General features: G+C 33.7%; 2 protein-coding genes across 2 annotated transcripts in view; one reads left to right on the top strand and one right to left on the bottom strand.

Annotated features, from left to right (window-relative positions):
- Positions 1 to 6,070: 6,070 nt before the first annotated feature.
- Positions 6,071 to 10,618, top strand: LOC117324996 (protein Asterix-like). The gene is made up of 4 exons (XM_033880865.1): positions 6,071 to 6,257; positions 8,314 to 8,413; positions 9,088 to 9,185; positions 10,025 to 10,618. The coding sequence occupies exons 1-4, from the start codon at positions 6,202 to 6,204 to the stop codon at positions 10,089 to 10,091; spliced, it is 321 nt and encodes a 106-aa protein (XP_033736756.1). The 5' UTR covers positions 6,071 to 6,201; the 3' UTR covers positions 10,092 to 10,618.
- A 229-nt stretch (positions 10,619 to 10,847) lies between these two features.
- LOC117324995 (ATP-binding cassette sub-family D member 3-like) overlaps positions 10,848 to 14,370 on the bottom strand; it is a 36,283-nt gene continuing 32,760 nt past the window's right edge. The window contains exon 27 of the mRNA XM_033880864.1: positions 10,848 to 13,471. Coding sequence (XP_033736755.1) covers positions 13,394 to 13,471 — 78 coding nt within the window. The 3' untranslated portion in view covers positions 10,848 to 13,393. The remainder of the gene's footprint in view (positions 13,472 to 14,370) is intronic.

Genomic DNA, 14,370 nt, shown 5'->3' with positions numbered 1-14,370 from the left:
TTTCCAAAAACTATTTTTACACTTCCTTTAACATTCTTTGATGTATTCTGGACCCCAGTTAGCCAAAAGTCCTGTATCAATGGTATTTTATCAATGGTATTTCTTAGTAAACAATTCCACTTGCTTGTTTTAGAGTACAACCTCCTGATCCAAGTTAGTTTTAATCCCATAATAATAGACTGTATATCTACCATTTTTAATCCGCCTTCGGCATAGTTTTTTAATAACTAACAGGGAGGAATGTATCATGGTATAAAAATGATAGTTTTCATATATGATAACAGTTTAGTGTTAATTTTAATTTTAGAGTATTGTTTATTATTTAGGTCTTTCAAGTATAGAGAAACTATCAGAATTTAAGAATGTTTGCCCCGGGGATAATCCAGTCTTTAGACATGGCATTGTACTTTAATAATTATGTAGTCTGTGAGATGTTTCAATAAGTTATATAAACAAGATTAGGCTAAAAACCAGTGACAATTGTTTCTGTTAAATACCTTGCACAACAAATATTATAAGTAAACCAGTTTATCTAGATACAAAACAGGTCTGGACATATTTAGTTAATTAGGGTCTTTGTATATAATTGTCCAGTGGTAGTATAAACAGTGGTCGGTCATACTAATTGGTCAACAGCTTAATATGTAGACTTCCCCCACAATTTAGGTAAATCGACCAATCAAATGATATATGTCAGAATGTAAATAATTAGGAATTATATAAGGAATGTTTGAATTATAAAATAAAGAAGAGACTTAGAGATAGACACTCGGAGAGAGAGAGTATGTGAGTTGGAAACACCAGAGTGAGCCAAGAAGTTGTGAGGCGCGTACCCAAGGAATTACCCAGTATAAGTATGGGCCAGCGCCTAACAGGAATTGTTGTATTGTAAAAATTATGTGTAAATAAACATTATAGAGAAAAGTGACAGTGTCTGCAGTTCAATCTAAAAGACTCAATATCACCACGTGGTCACCAACAGAGAGGTTTCAGAAGGGTGTGGTTTATATGCCTACCAGGCTAATACCCCCAAAGTAAATAACCACATCCTGATGTACCTCCCAACCAACGTACTGGGGAAATAATCAAAGTCCCCCATTGACGCGTGGTGATACATGGTCACCTTTTCACCTTGTCTACTTTGCTACTCCTAAAAAAAATATAGAGTTCAGTATTAAATCTTCGGATAAATGATGTGTCGGGATTGGGTAAAGCTGTAAAAAGATAATTAAATTGAGATATTAAAAGTTACTTAATTATATGTAATTTACCAAAAGGTGTAAGTTTTCTTCTGTTCCAGATGTTCAATAAAGCTTTCAGTTTCACTAACTTTTTGTCAAAATTCATTTTAACAACTCTGTGTAAATCGACATGAAAATCAATACCTGATTAAAAATTTTCAAGGTGCTTACAATCATGTGTGTCTTTTGTACAATCATTGTAAACTGTCTGCTTACCCAATGTAAATACCATTCAGGACAAAATTCCTCTTCACTATATTTCTTATTACCAATTCAAATCACATTAGTTTTACTTTTATTTATTTTCAATCCTGAAATATTAGCATATTCTTTTAACTCATTAAGTGTCTCTCTCAAACAGTGTCTAGATCCATCAAGTATTACTGAAGTGTCGTCTGCGTATTGGGACAATAGTATTGGAGTGGCATCCATATTAATTCCTTTTATATTTTTATTATAATGGCAAGTATTTCGTCACATAACATAAATAGCTATGGGGATATTGGGTCCCCTTGTCGACATCGACGCTTAATATTTAAAAATGGTGACAAATCCACCACACCCCCTACCCCTGATTTACTGACGAGCTTGACCCTTTTTGAAAATTGTGTATCTATTTTCTGATGTCATTTCCAAAATTGAAAAATGTAAGGACTCTCTCGATAAAATTCCAACTTACAGTATCCAAAGCCTTTTCAAAATCAATAGGAAGTATCATACCAAGAATATTATTTTCTTCTGTATAGTGCATAATGTCGGTTATAATCCTAGTATTTTTCCCTATGTGTCTACAAGAAATAAAATCAGTTTGGTCAGAACTAATAAGTTAATCTAAAACAGCTTTTATTCTATTAGCAAAAGCGCCTGAAGCAATTTTATAGATTGTATTCAGAAGTGAGATTGGTCTCCAATTATTCAAATACTGTCTTGGCTTATCTCCCTTTGGTAAACATGTTATAATTCCTTAATTGCTTCTGTGTTACTGATAAATTTTGATGACTAAATCCATACTGAATTGATCTTACAACAAAATGACCTAATTGTTTCCAATAAATAAATCATATAACTGTATTCAAATGTAAATATAAGTAATGAATATTTTAGCAAATGTTGTTATGGTCCTATGACACACATTTCAATTGCTGACAAATTAAACTTACATTTAAAGCCCTAACGGACTTTATTTAGTTTGTCATCAATATCAATGGGTGTCATACAAATGTAAGGCCATATAACAACATTTTCTACAATATTAATTGCTTAAATAACCGCACACTCGACTGCACACACTCGGGCAAGTGGTTTATGAAGACGACGAAGAGCTACGGACCCAGTAATGACCCCTTAATTGAATTAAAGATATCTTTAAATACGTTTTGCCATTTTAAGATTTCTTTAATGAATTGAAGATATCTTCAAATTATTGAATTTGTGTTAAAACGGTGTTCCATATACCCTTTGTGTCCTATCATGTAGGAAACTCTGGATCCAGGTTAATCAATGTACAGTTTGTGCTGCCTCTTTTCCCGTAGTGATCCATCAAATACAGTAGTCCTCTGAAAATCGCCAGTTATCTATGGCAAGCTGTTTGGGTTTTAATTTGGGTCACGAAGGGTTAGATGACATATTGCGATTGCCTTTTGTCCGTCGTCGTCCGTCGTAAACAATTTACATTTTCATCTTCACTCCAAAATTGCTAAACCAAATTCAATGAAATTTGTCAGGTAGCTTCTATGTCTGAAGGTCTACCAAATTTGTGAATTATATGGTCCCCAACCCCCTGGGGCCTGAGGGGGAGGGGCCAAAAAGGGTCAAATTGGCCAAAATTTCTAAAAACGTCCTCTTAACTTCTAGATAAGGTAGAATGAAATACTCTTCATAGATGAAAGCATTATAAGGTCCTTTACAGAAATTAGGAATTACATTACCTTGGAGTTTCACGTTACCCCCATGGGGAGGGACCAAATTCCATTGGTAAATATTCTGCGGACTCTGATGTATATTTACCCATGATCGATAGTCAGATGACCGTTAAGGCCCTTGGGCCTCTTTTTGCGTATTAAAATGAAGATATCTCTATTTAATTAGATATATCTTTATTTAATCAGAGATATCTGTAATTTATATAAAGATATCTCGATCATTAAAGATACAGTCGAACTTTGTTAACTCGAACTCACTTATCTCAAAAAACCCTGGATAATTCGAAGTGGTTTTTGGTCCCAACTAACTAAATGCTATAAATTCAGCTACACTTTACTCGAATACTCGATAACTCGAAGTTGTATCACGGTCCCATCGACTTCGAGTTAACGAGGTTTCACTGTATGTTAAATGTAAGTTAAATACAGATATCTCAATTTCTACTGAAAATAAATATATCTTTAATTCAAATAGAAAAATCGGTATTTCTACAACAATTAGATATATCTGTATTTGAAATTGAGATAGCTTTAATTGAATTAGAGATATCTGTATTCAAATTAGAGATATATGTATTTAAATCAGAGATATCTGTATTTGAATTTAAGATATCTTTATTTTCAATGGAATGCAGATATCTCTTATTGAAATAAAGATATCTTTAAATAAATTAGAGATATCTGTATTTGAATATTTAAAGATATCTACTTTGTGTTTAAACAGATATATCTGTATTTTAAATATAGCCAGCCAGCCAGCCAGCCAGCCAGCCAGCCTTCTTCATCAACAGCAAAAAATGATCCGAACACCGAAAAAGGCGATCTAAAGCATCAAGTCGATGTTCGTGATATCGACGTAATTTAGTTTTCACGACAAGTCGCAACACATTTCAACATTTTAATTTGTTTATACGACTTAAATACGACGGTAAGTTGTGTTGTTACGAAAAAGTCGACTTTCATATATCGACATCATAACTAAATCGACTTGATGCATCTTGATATTTTTGTTTCGCGACTTAAATATTACGACAAATTGTGATGTTATTTTAACATGTCGACATCTCAATGACGACATGTCTTGTTAGAAGTGAACAAATCGACATAAATTATGTCGAGAAAGTGACATATATCACAACAAGTAGAGGCCCTAAAACGTTTCCATAGATATCTCTGAAAACCGATTTAAACAGAGACCGTATCAAAATAATCAATTTGTGCAATGAATCAACAATTTCTTTTTCCTCTTTCACTGTGCTTCATTCTTTTGGTCATTTGTGTATTCATGAAGGTCTGTAAGATACATTGTTGTACATTACTGTAACTGGTACATTCTGATGACGTCACATTGTTTACTAACGTTCCGAGTTGTGTATGCACTCACCGACACGAAGGTGGCATTTTGTTCTGGGATATGGTAGTTTTGTCATCTTTGAACATTGATGAGATAATACAGAACATCTCACAATATACCATGTTATAAATGCAGTTTACAGAAAACGAGATGTAGAGACTGTATTTATCACTCCAACATCCATCAGCCTACTATAAGTATTTGTCGATAGTTCGTCTATCTGGTCGGCTGCCATGGCAACATTGATGACAGTAAATATTCCTACAACTGGCAAATATAAACACACGATTAGAATTTAAATATAAAAGTAAACAGTAGTCAATTATTTAAAAGATAACAACAATAATTACGATAGCAATAGCTGACGGTAGAGTCAATTCTCTCCAGAAAACTGGCTCTGGCAGCCATACTGTTAGTCCTTTAAATACAGGGAATTCGATTGGTCTGTTATTTTAGTCATTTTAACGCGTTAAAACAAAAGCTACGACATTTAACGCGTTAAACGAATGAAGCTGTTTATCACGTTAAATGCTAGCTAAGTAACAAATTTAACGCGTTAAAATTCCATGAAAACATTTAACGCGTTAAGCTTTAACGCGTTAAAGCTTTACGCGTTAAAACTAGTTTTAACGCGTTAAATGTTATGTTTAACGCGTTAAATGTGTTTAACGCGTTAAAGCTTAACGCGTTAAATGTATCTCGTTTTTGACATGAACGGCCTTTCATAGCATACACAACTCGGAACGTCAGTAAACAATGTGACGTCATCAGAATGTACCAGTTACAGTAATGTACAACAATGTATCTTACAGACCTTCATGAATACACAAATGACCAAAAGAATGAAGCACAGTGAAAGAGGAAAAAGAAATTGTTGATTCATTGCACAAATTGTTTATTTTGATACGGTCTCTGTTTAAATCGGTTTTCAGAGATATCAACGTTCTTTTTGACGTGTTGATATTCTGTCAAAGCGTACTGTAATATTCTGTCATTAAACTGTTTCCCTGAAGAACTTTCATCCGAATGCTGATGCAAGGGTGCAACTGATTGGTTAATCTGATAAAGTTTAACGCGTTAAGATTTAACGCGTAAAAATGAATATGAACGTGATAAAATTTGTTTTTAACGCGTTAAATGAGAACTACATTTAACGCATTAAATGTTTACATTTAACGCGTTAAGCCTTAACGCGTTAAAGCTTTACGCGTTAAGTCTTAAAGCGTTAAGACTTAACGCGTTAAAACTAGTTTTAACGCGTTAAATGTTATGTTTAACGCGTTAAATGTGTTTAACGCGTTAAAGCTTAACGCGTTAAATGTATCTCGTTTTTGACATGAACGGCCTTTCATAGTAAGTGATATGGGACGGTAGTTTGTGGGCTTCAATGTCCATTTCAATCAAGTCATGCAGTACTTCATCTTATAATGAATAAATAGTTCTGTATAAACATTCTATTTCATTACTGAATAGCCATTTTCCCCATGACGTACATTACTGTAGTTATGATATCCTAGCCAAATATCCGGATCCGGCAGCTATTATTTCTATTATTAGTTTTGCCGGAAGTTGCAATCATACACGCGTCGCTTATTTCCGGTTTTAATTTGATGAGGATAAAACGCTGGATTTCAAGTATATATACGGTATTTAAGTGTGTCTGGAAGCTGAAGGAATAGCAAGAATGTCTTCAAGTACTAACAATGCCAACGATCCACGTCGAGCTAACAAAGTAAACAGGTAAATTGTTTAATAATCGGAGAAATCCTGAGAGCAAGTGCTAGACAAAAAAACCGGCACGTCGATCTACCCAAACTCGAGTCGAAATTTTCTGACGATCTTATATGGATAGTAGATAACAGAAAACGTGCAATTTGTTCGAACCACCCTACGGTTAAATCGACACATTAACATCAGAACCCTTCGGATCAGTTAACCCCGTACTTACCACATCGGTTAATTAGGTTGTTAACAGGTTAAAGATAGATCTACATTATACATACTGGAACCAGCTGGAACTACCAACTCTACAAGTGCACAGGAAGCATCTAAGACTGACCTTCCTTTTCAATGTGGCTGAGGGGTTGGTGCCAGCAACACCAGTTGACCAATATCTTGTCCCTATTGGAAACAAATGCAGATTCCGTACAAAAGCTTCCGCAGATTTTATTCCTAAAAACCATGTATCTGAACATCAGCTCAACCACAGCAACACAAACAGATATTTACAAACATTCCTTCTGTGTAATATCAAGAAGAGACTGGAACCAGCTTGATGACAGTACCATCTCTGCGGAAAATCTCAACATCTTCTAGACTTGGCTCTGTCAGAACTAATAATATAAATCGAACCATCTTTTGAGCTCTCTCTTTTTGTCAATTTATATGCCAGTATTGGTTATTTGACAGAATTATACAAATACAGATACTAGCCCGTACTTCCCAGTTTGACATGAAATACAACACAATATTGAATGATATGGAAGTTGTAAACTGTTGAGTTTATGTTATGACTTATGAATGATATAAGTTACTTTGAACTAAATGGATACTAGTATGTTCAGGAATGGACCTGACAATGGACCAAAACTATGTACATATACGATACATAATGTTACATTTAGTGCATAAACCGCCCTTTAAGTTTAAAAAGGATTGCATACCTGAAAATGGCTGGTATGCGTATTTGAGACATTTATTATATTGTTGAAGCTTTTTTGAAAAGGGCCATTTATTGAGTAATTTGAGTGTCTATTGGTTCTGAAAAGGGACTTGAGACCTGCTTAGTTTCAAAGTTTCCAGAAATCAGACAAGATTGATGGATTCAAAAACACCATCAGAAAAAGGAAGGTTATTTAGGAAATTCCTCTTAAAAATCAAGAACTCGTGAGTCATGATCAACCAATGACAAATTTGTTTGGGCTTCCACAATTGACTTGCATGTAGTTTGTTGAAAGCCCAAACAATCTTGCGACAAAATTACATTTAGTCTCCAGCCTTCATGTATACTTTTTAGTAATATTTAATTATGTATATAGATATATATCAAAAAAATGTTGAAAGTGATAGAAAGCAAGTAATATAACTAATGTATCTGTCACCATGAGAATTTGGGGGGGGTGTTCTTTGTGGTGATGTTACCATGGGATTTGCATCCGTCAGGATGTGGCTACACGTGTACAGTTGTTGGTTTGAGGAATTAGCGATGGTAGAATAAGCCACACCCTGATGAAACCCCTTTTATATAAACCCTGTGGTGAACTGTAATTTCCCTTGAAACAATATGGAGACTTTTCTTCTTAGATATTATTTTATTTACTAGCATCATTATTTCACTGAGGTTCAAGCAATACAGAAGTCCAAAGTGCAATAGCGTTTACGTTGGACAAACTGAAAACCTCTACAGGTACTTAAGCTCTGTATATATTGAATAAAATACACACCAAAAATTGATGCAATACTTTCAATAGTCAGGGCTTTTTCTTGGTTTTGTTGGGGGCTGTTAATGGGCCCCGTTCCCAATTGGAATTATATCATTTTAAAGCCAAATTCCCAAAATTTGCAATTTACTCCTGAAAATATCTTTGCCAATTCACCAATTTTCTTCCCAAAAATGAGACAAAAAGGCCCTTTCCCAAACTAGTGAGTAAAAGCCCTGGACAGAGTACCATAAAGTTGTTAAGTAGATAATGCTATTAGTAAACATCAAAATATTATTTACCTTGTTGTAAATTAATGCACCATTATATAATATATTGCAAATTTTTATTGTTTTATTGTATTTCACTGTACACAGGTACAAACCTCCTCAGCCTGGTGGGCCCTCAGATGACCCAACCCCAGACTACATGAACCTCCTTGGCATGATCTTTAGTATGTGTGGCCTGATGATGAAGGTATGATTATCAATATATATTTTGTTCTTATCAAATCAATATATATATTTTTTAACTCAACTGAATTTAAAAGATGGGTGAACAGTGGTAACACACTTGCCTTTCACCTAAGCGACCAGGTTCAATTACCAGATCGGATGTGAAAAGGTATGGGGTCACCTTCCCGACCACATAGGTTTTCCCCGGGTTCTCCGGTTTCCTCCCACAGTAAGACACCTTGCACACTTCCATCTGGGCCAACAAGCATGATTAATATAAGTTGATATCATTATAACTTGTTTCTTAATTGTTGTAAAATGAACAAAGTTTCCATGAAAGAAAATCTTCATTTTCAGCATTATGAAATTTGATATAACAAAAGAGTCCGGCCCATGTCAAAGTTACATATGATTATATAACATGCTTGTAGTAAAAGACATACAAATTGACGTCTCGACATTCTCCACTGTATAAGCCAACCAAATTTTTTGATAGTTTACACAGTCGAAAATGTTGTCATGCACATGACGATTGATTCAAGCAGATCTAGTATTGTATAAAACTTACTTGCATCATATAATGTCAATCTGTATCACATTGATCTCATCCGATCTGGAATCGAATGATTACCCTGAAATCCAATAATATGCTATGTCTCTTGACCTGTTCCTGAAATGCTTCTTTTTCCTCTCCAGCTGAAGTGGTGTGCCTGGGCAGCAGTTTACTGTTCCTTTATCAGTTTCGCAAACTCTCGAACATCAGAAGATACAAAACAAATGCTCAGTAGCTTTATGTGAGTATTGGTATCGTTATGTACTGTTATATACATGTCTATTTTATACCAGCTGTATTTTGTCATTTAGCTTGCATGTACATGTGTAACTTATGAAATGTTTTTTGTTATTTGCTTTTTTTGGCCCAAAAAGCCTTAACATAACCTTGAGAGTCGGCAATCTAATTAAAATCTAGATGGTCATTCTCACTACGTTACATGAACATCTAACAACATCCCATAAGGGGTCACGTTCTGATGACCTCTGAGATGTGTGTATTTCACTTTCAGGGCGAATTGGCATTTTGTCGATATCATCCTGACGTGACCCCTTATGGGATGTTGTTAGATGTTCATGTAACGTAGTGAGAATGACCATCTAGATTTTAATTAGATTGGAGAGTCGGGTACAATCATACAAATTTAGGTACATAGTACTACATTGTGTACAACACAAGTTTTTAAGAGATCAGCATCAGATATGTGTTGTGTCCGTTATCATATTGTGTCGTGTACCATAGTCAGACAGTTTTGGTATTCCTCTTGGGGTTGTGACTTGACAGAAATTTTCCTCAGTTCCATCTGTACAGCTAGCATTTTACATGCTATATTTTAACCAGTTTTATGTTCAGGCTTGATGATAAGCCCATCCATGTTTGTTGCATTTCCATAAAAATGCTAGTCATTTTCCTACAATAAGCTCACTTCCTATTTCAAGTTAAAGTTTATGTGTGTCAACCCCTTGGACTCATTACAGGAGTGTTAAGTGCTGTTGGGTTGGACTCCCAAACAGAGTCACTTACTGAAGTCACTTGTGTTGTTTGATATGCAGTGGAACAATACATGTCTTTCTTTTCCAGGTTATCCATATCAGCTGTGGTGATGTCTTACCTACAGAATCCCCAGCCTATGTCTCCTCCTTGGTGAAGGCCACAGCAGAAAAGGTTGACTAAGGGAGATAACTAGACTAATAATATACAGAAATGGTGACAAACATACATGCAAAGAAACACAGCACTTGTGTGAAGTGACAAGTCATAATGACTTTGGAGTGATGTTCTGGCAGTACTAGACATCCACATAACCAGACAAACCTTGTTGATGCTTGTCCCAATTTAAAATTCAGCCCAGCATTCAACTCCACACACAATGTGTTTTTATCTATTTTTATACATACAAACCAGATTTCTAGTTTGGCTTTTGATACGAACCAGTCACATTCCTTCATTCTTTACCTGGTTTCCCCAATACCAAGTGAATGAAAAGCTGGTAGATTTCTGATCATCTTTCTAGGCCAGCCAAAGCAGATTGATGTAAATAGGATGTTTAAAACCTGATGGAAGTGTATGTGTGATTGAATCATTAGGCAGAGGTCCATATGTGTATAAATGTGAATAGTGTACTACATATTTATGGTATTTGTAATGTCATGCAATAAAATTTTGTCTGTTCAAGGAATTTTTTTTCATACTTTAAACATGCATTATTATCCTCACATTCCATTACAGGAGAGAGAAATAACAGGCCACAGTTCCATATACTCCAAACATATGTATTGATACTCTGATGTAAAAACAACTGTAAAGTACCAGCTCCTCATTAAATTAGGAGTCCACCAAACGGTAAAATGTCAACCCAGAAACAAGTTCAGATATGAAAACTTATTTATAACACAAACAATTGTTTTCAAATATATGTTTTAATGTTGTTGTTTTTTTTGACATGGTTTAAATAGTAAATCTATGTTTGTTTCAAAATGTAAATGCTTTTAACAAAAAATGGCTTTTTATAAAACTAACTGGTATCATTGTTGTTAGAGATCTAAATTACATGGCACTAGCAAGGTCTTTGTATGAAAGTGTAAACTTCCTGGTTGTAGACAAATCAATATCAAATTAATTAAAACCACAACAGTTTGGTTACCAGGAAAATGGTACATCAACATAACACTTCATAATCAGACCAGACTTTCTATTATCACGTTAACAAAGCTTTACCTATTTCACCATAACAATACTTAACTACATGTACTAGATTTTCCTTTGTCAACCTAAAGAACCACCGAGCGGTATGGTCTCGATTCCATTTTCCTGTTTAATGATTTACACAGATTTATCTGTATCTGTTAAATTTCCTTCACACGTTTTGAACTAAAATTGACTACAATACCAATAAAAAAAATCTATCAAAAAAAATAAAATTAGCAGAAACTGAATTGACTTTACAAACTGCACACCAGGTATAGAGCTGCTGACAAAATGATGCCACATCTTCTTCTTCTTCTAAAATACCATGATTATAAGTAGTAATTAATATGGTACATTCATACTTCAGTTTGTCTGAATAAATATTGAATTGTTCATTTACTCACTGATTGAATGAGTCGAAAGCATGTTTTATTAATTTATATTTTTTAAAAGAACTTCACTTAAAAATCCAAGACGTCAAATATTTCAAGTTAATTTAAGAAATCATACAGAAACAGGATAAAAACATTCTAAATCTTTTATAACTAACATGTCCTGATTTGAACTGAACATCCTATGATCTAACTATATACATACTGATGTGGATACCAACAAAAAGATAATTATGCCTTAGTCCTTCTCTGTCTCATGAAGACAAAAGGGGTATAAATTGATCTGCTATTATAATACAGAGCTGCAAATTATCATACTTCACGCATACAACTACCTCTTAACAAAGAGTAGACGCATACAACTACCTCTTAACAAAGAGTAGTCGCATACAACTACCTCTTAACAAAGAGTATACAACTACTTTTTACCGACTACCTAAGTTTGTGTTTTGCTTTAACTCAGAATTTTATAACATTTCCATTAAATGAAAAAACATCAATAAAAGCTTTTAACAAGTAAAGTGTATCACAACATATTAGTGATGGCAATCTATTATAACTAAACTGCTGTGATAACTTACTTGTTGTATATTACATGTAAATGGACATTTTTGTGATGTATATTAGATTTTGTATTCCCTATTAAAAGGACACACACTATGTTCTATACATATGAAACTGTTTCACACAACAGCAAGGAAAACAACAAAAACTACACATTGTTTTATCAAAATAACAATACTGTGTAATGTTCCATTTTCTCAAGTAATATAAAGAGATGATATAGATAAAGTCACATAGCTTCCTCCACAATGTTATAAATCTGATTAGCAAACATATTCACCGTTATGAATGTATGTATTTCTAGATTAAAGTTCAGAAAAGGTCTGCGTTTAAACGTTGTGGAAAATGAAACAAGTTTGACATGAAAATAAGTAAATATTATCTCGTGTACCGGGATTTGTTTTCAATTAAATAATAAAATCGTCAAAGGAAATAAACCACCACAAGAGGAAGCGAGATGTAATTCTATGTAAAGTGGATATATCATATCATATTGTTACATTCAAAAGTTCAATCAAATGCAAAGTTGGAGTTCTCCAACAGTTCATCACATCAGATATACAGTATCTGTTCTTGATTGTAAAAATAGTATCTTTAACAAATTATTCTTATAAATTAATCATAATTACAGATGTCCTGTTTATGCCATTTGATAACTTAAAAGACAAAATATGTTTAACAAGTTATGTAGACAAAATGTACAGTACATTTATTTACAAAGTCCAGATCGTCCTTACAAATCTCGGCTCACACTCAGCTCTTGATTTTAGTAGACAGGAAACTATTAAAACATAAGTGCACTACGGCCATGGAGAATTAAAATACTCAATGTTTAAGGCAGTCATAAACCTTTTGTACACAGCTCAAAACTGAGACATTGATCAATACCATATGTTTTTGCTCTAACTCATGATCATCAAGACTGATAGTTGGTGTTAAAGTTTAAAATCTGGGGTCTCAAAAAGTATTGGCTATCGGCAGGGTAACCAGGTGTAGCAGAGGATGTGATGACCTGGTTTTGTATATTTTCACAAATTGATATTTAAAGATAATCACACTTTTGGTGTCATCAAATTGTGAAATCAAACTTCCACATTTAAGAGTGTGCTACTGCCAAGATAATTATTTATAATATTTGAGATATGTCCTGAAAATATAAGTAACACACAGGTTGTAATAGAAAGAAACCTGGTCTACCTTCAACATCAGTTGGTACTAGAATTCAGGTGATCTTTCATATCAGAAACAAATATTTTTCATTACAAATATCACACAAATTAATATCACATTTCTAAGTCAATTCTCATCAAGATCCAAACTCAGTGGTATCCGAGGTGATCGGTTTGTACTCATAAGCTCCACGGCCATCCATCTTCAGGTAGTACTGTAACAAAATAAGCTTTAATTAGGACAGCATTCTTGTAAGTCTAGCAGGGCATATCAGAATTGAGGTAAACGACCAATCTCAAGTAATGACAAAAAAGCATATTATTCATATAATTACATGTTTATGAACAGGAATACACTGATGATTCATGTACTGAACTTGTCCTTGTACATGAATTGTTAGTCAATCAGGCCTCCCAATCATATTAACACTATCTTACAACACAATACATTTATTACACTATCTTACAACACTATACATGTATTACACTATCTTACAAAACAATACATGTTTAACACTATCTTACAACACAATATATGTATTACACTATCTTACAACACAATATATGTATTACACTATCTTACAACACAATACATGTATTACACTATCTTACAACACAATACATGTATTACACTATCTTACAACACAATACGTGTATTACACTATCTTACCACACAATACACGTATTACATATCTTACAACACAATATACGTATTACACTACCTTACAACACAATACATGTATTACACTATCTTACAAAACAATACATGTTTAACACTATCTTACAACACAATATATGTATTACACTATCTTACAACACAATATATGTATTACACTATCTTACAACACAATACATGTATTACACTATCTTACAACACAATACATGTATTACACTATCTTACAACACAATACGTGTATTACACTATCTTACCACACAATACACGTATTACACTATCTTACAACACAATACACGTATAAAACTATCTTACAACACAATACACGTATTACACTATCTTACCACACAATACACGTATTACACTATCTTACAACACAATACATGTATTACACTATCTTACAACACAATACATGTATTACATTATCTTACAACACAATAC

This window comes from Pecten maximus, chromosome 4, assembly GCF_902652985.1.
Source record: "Pecten maximus chromosome 4, xPecMax1.1, whole genome shotgun sequence".
In the NCBI taxonomy this organism is placed as follows: domain Eukaryota; kingdom Metazoa; phylum Mollusca; class Bivalvia; order Pectinida; family Pectinidae; genus Pecten; species Pecten maximus.
Note: the sequence above shows the minus strand (reverse complement) of the source record. Positions and strands in the feature narration are given on the sequence as shown.

Excerpts from the sequence above, each read along its gene's own strand:
- LOC117324996 (XM_033880865.1), top strand. The coding sequence starts at position 6,202 with ATGTCTTCAAGTACTAACAATGCCAACGATCCACGTCGAGCTAACAAA. Across the intron at positions 6,258-8,313 it reads CGAGCTAACAAAGTAAACAG|GTACAAACCTCCTCAGCCTG; the intron begins GTAAATTGTTTA and ends CACTGTACACAG. Across the intron at positions 8,414-9,087 it reads TGTGTGGCCTGATGATGAAG|CTGAAGTGGTGTGCCTGGGC; the intron begins GTATGATTATCA and ends TTTCCTCTCCAG.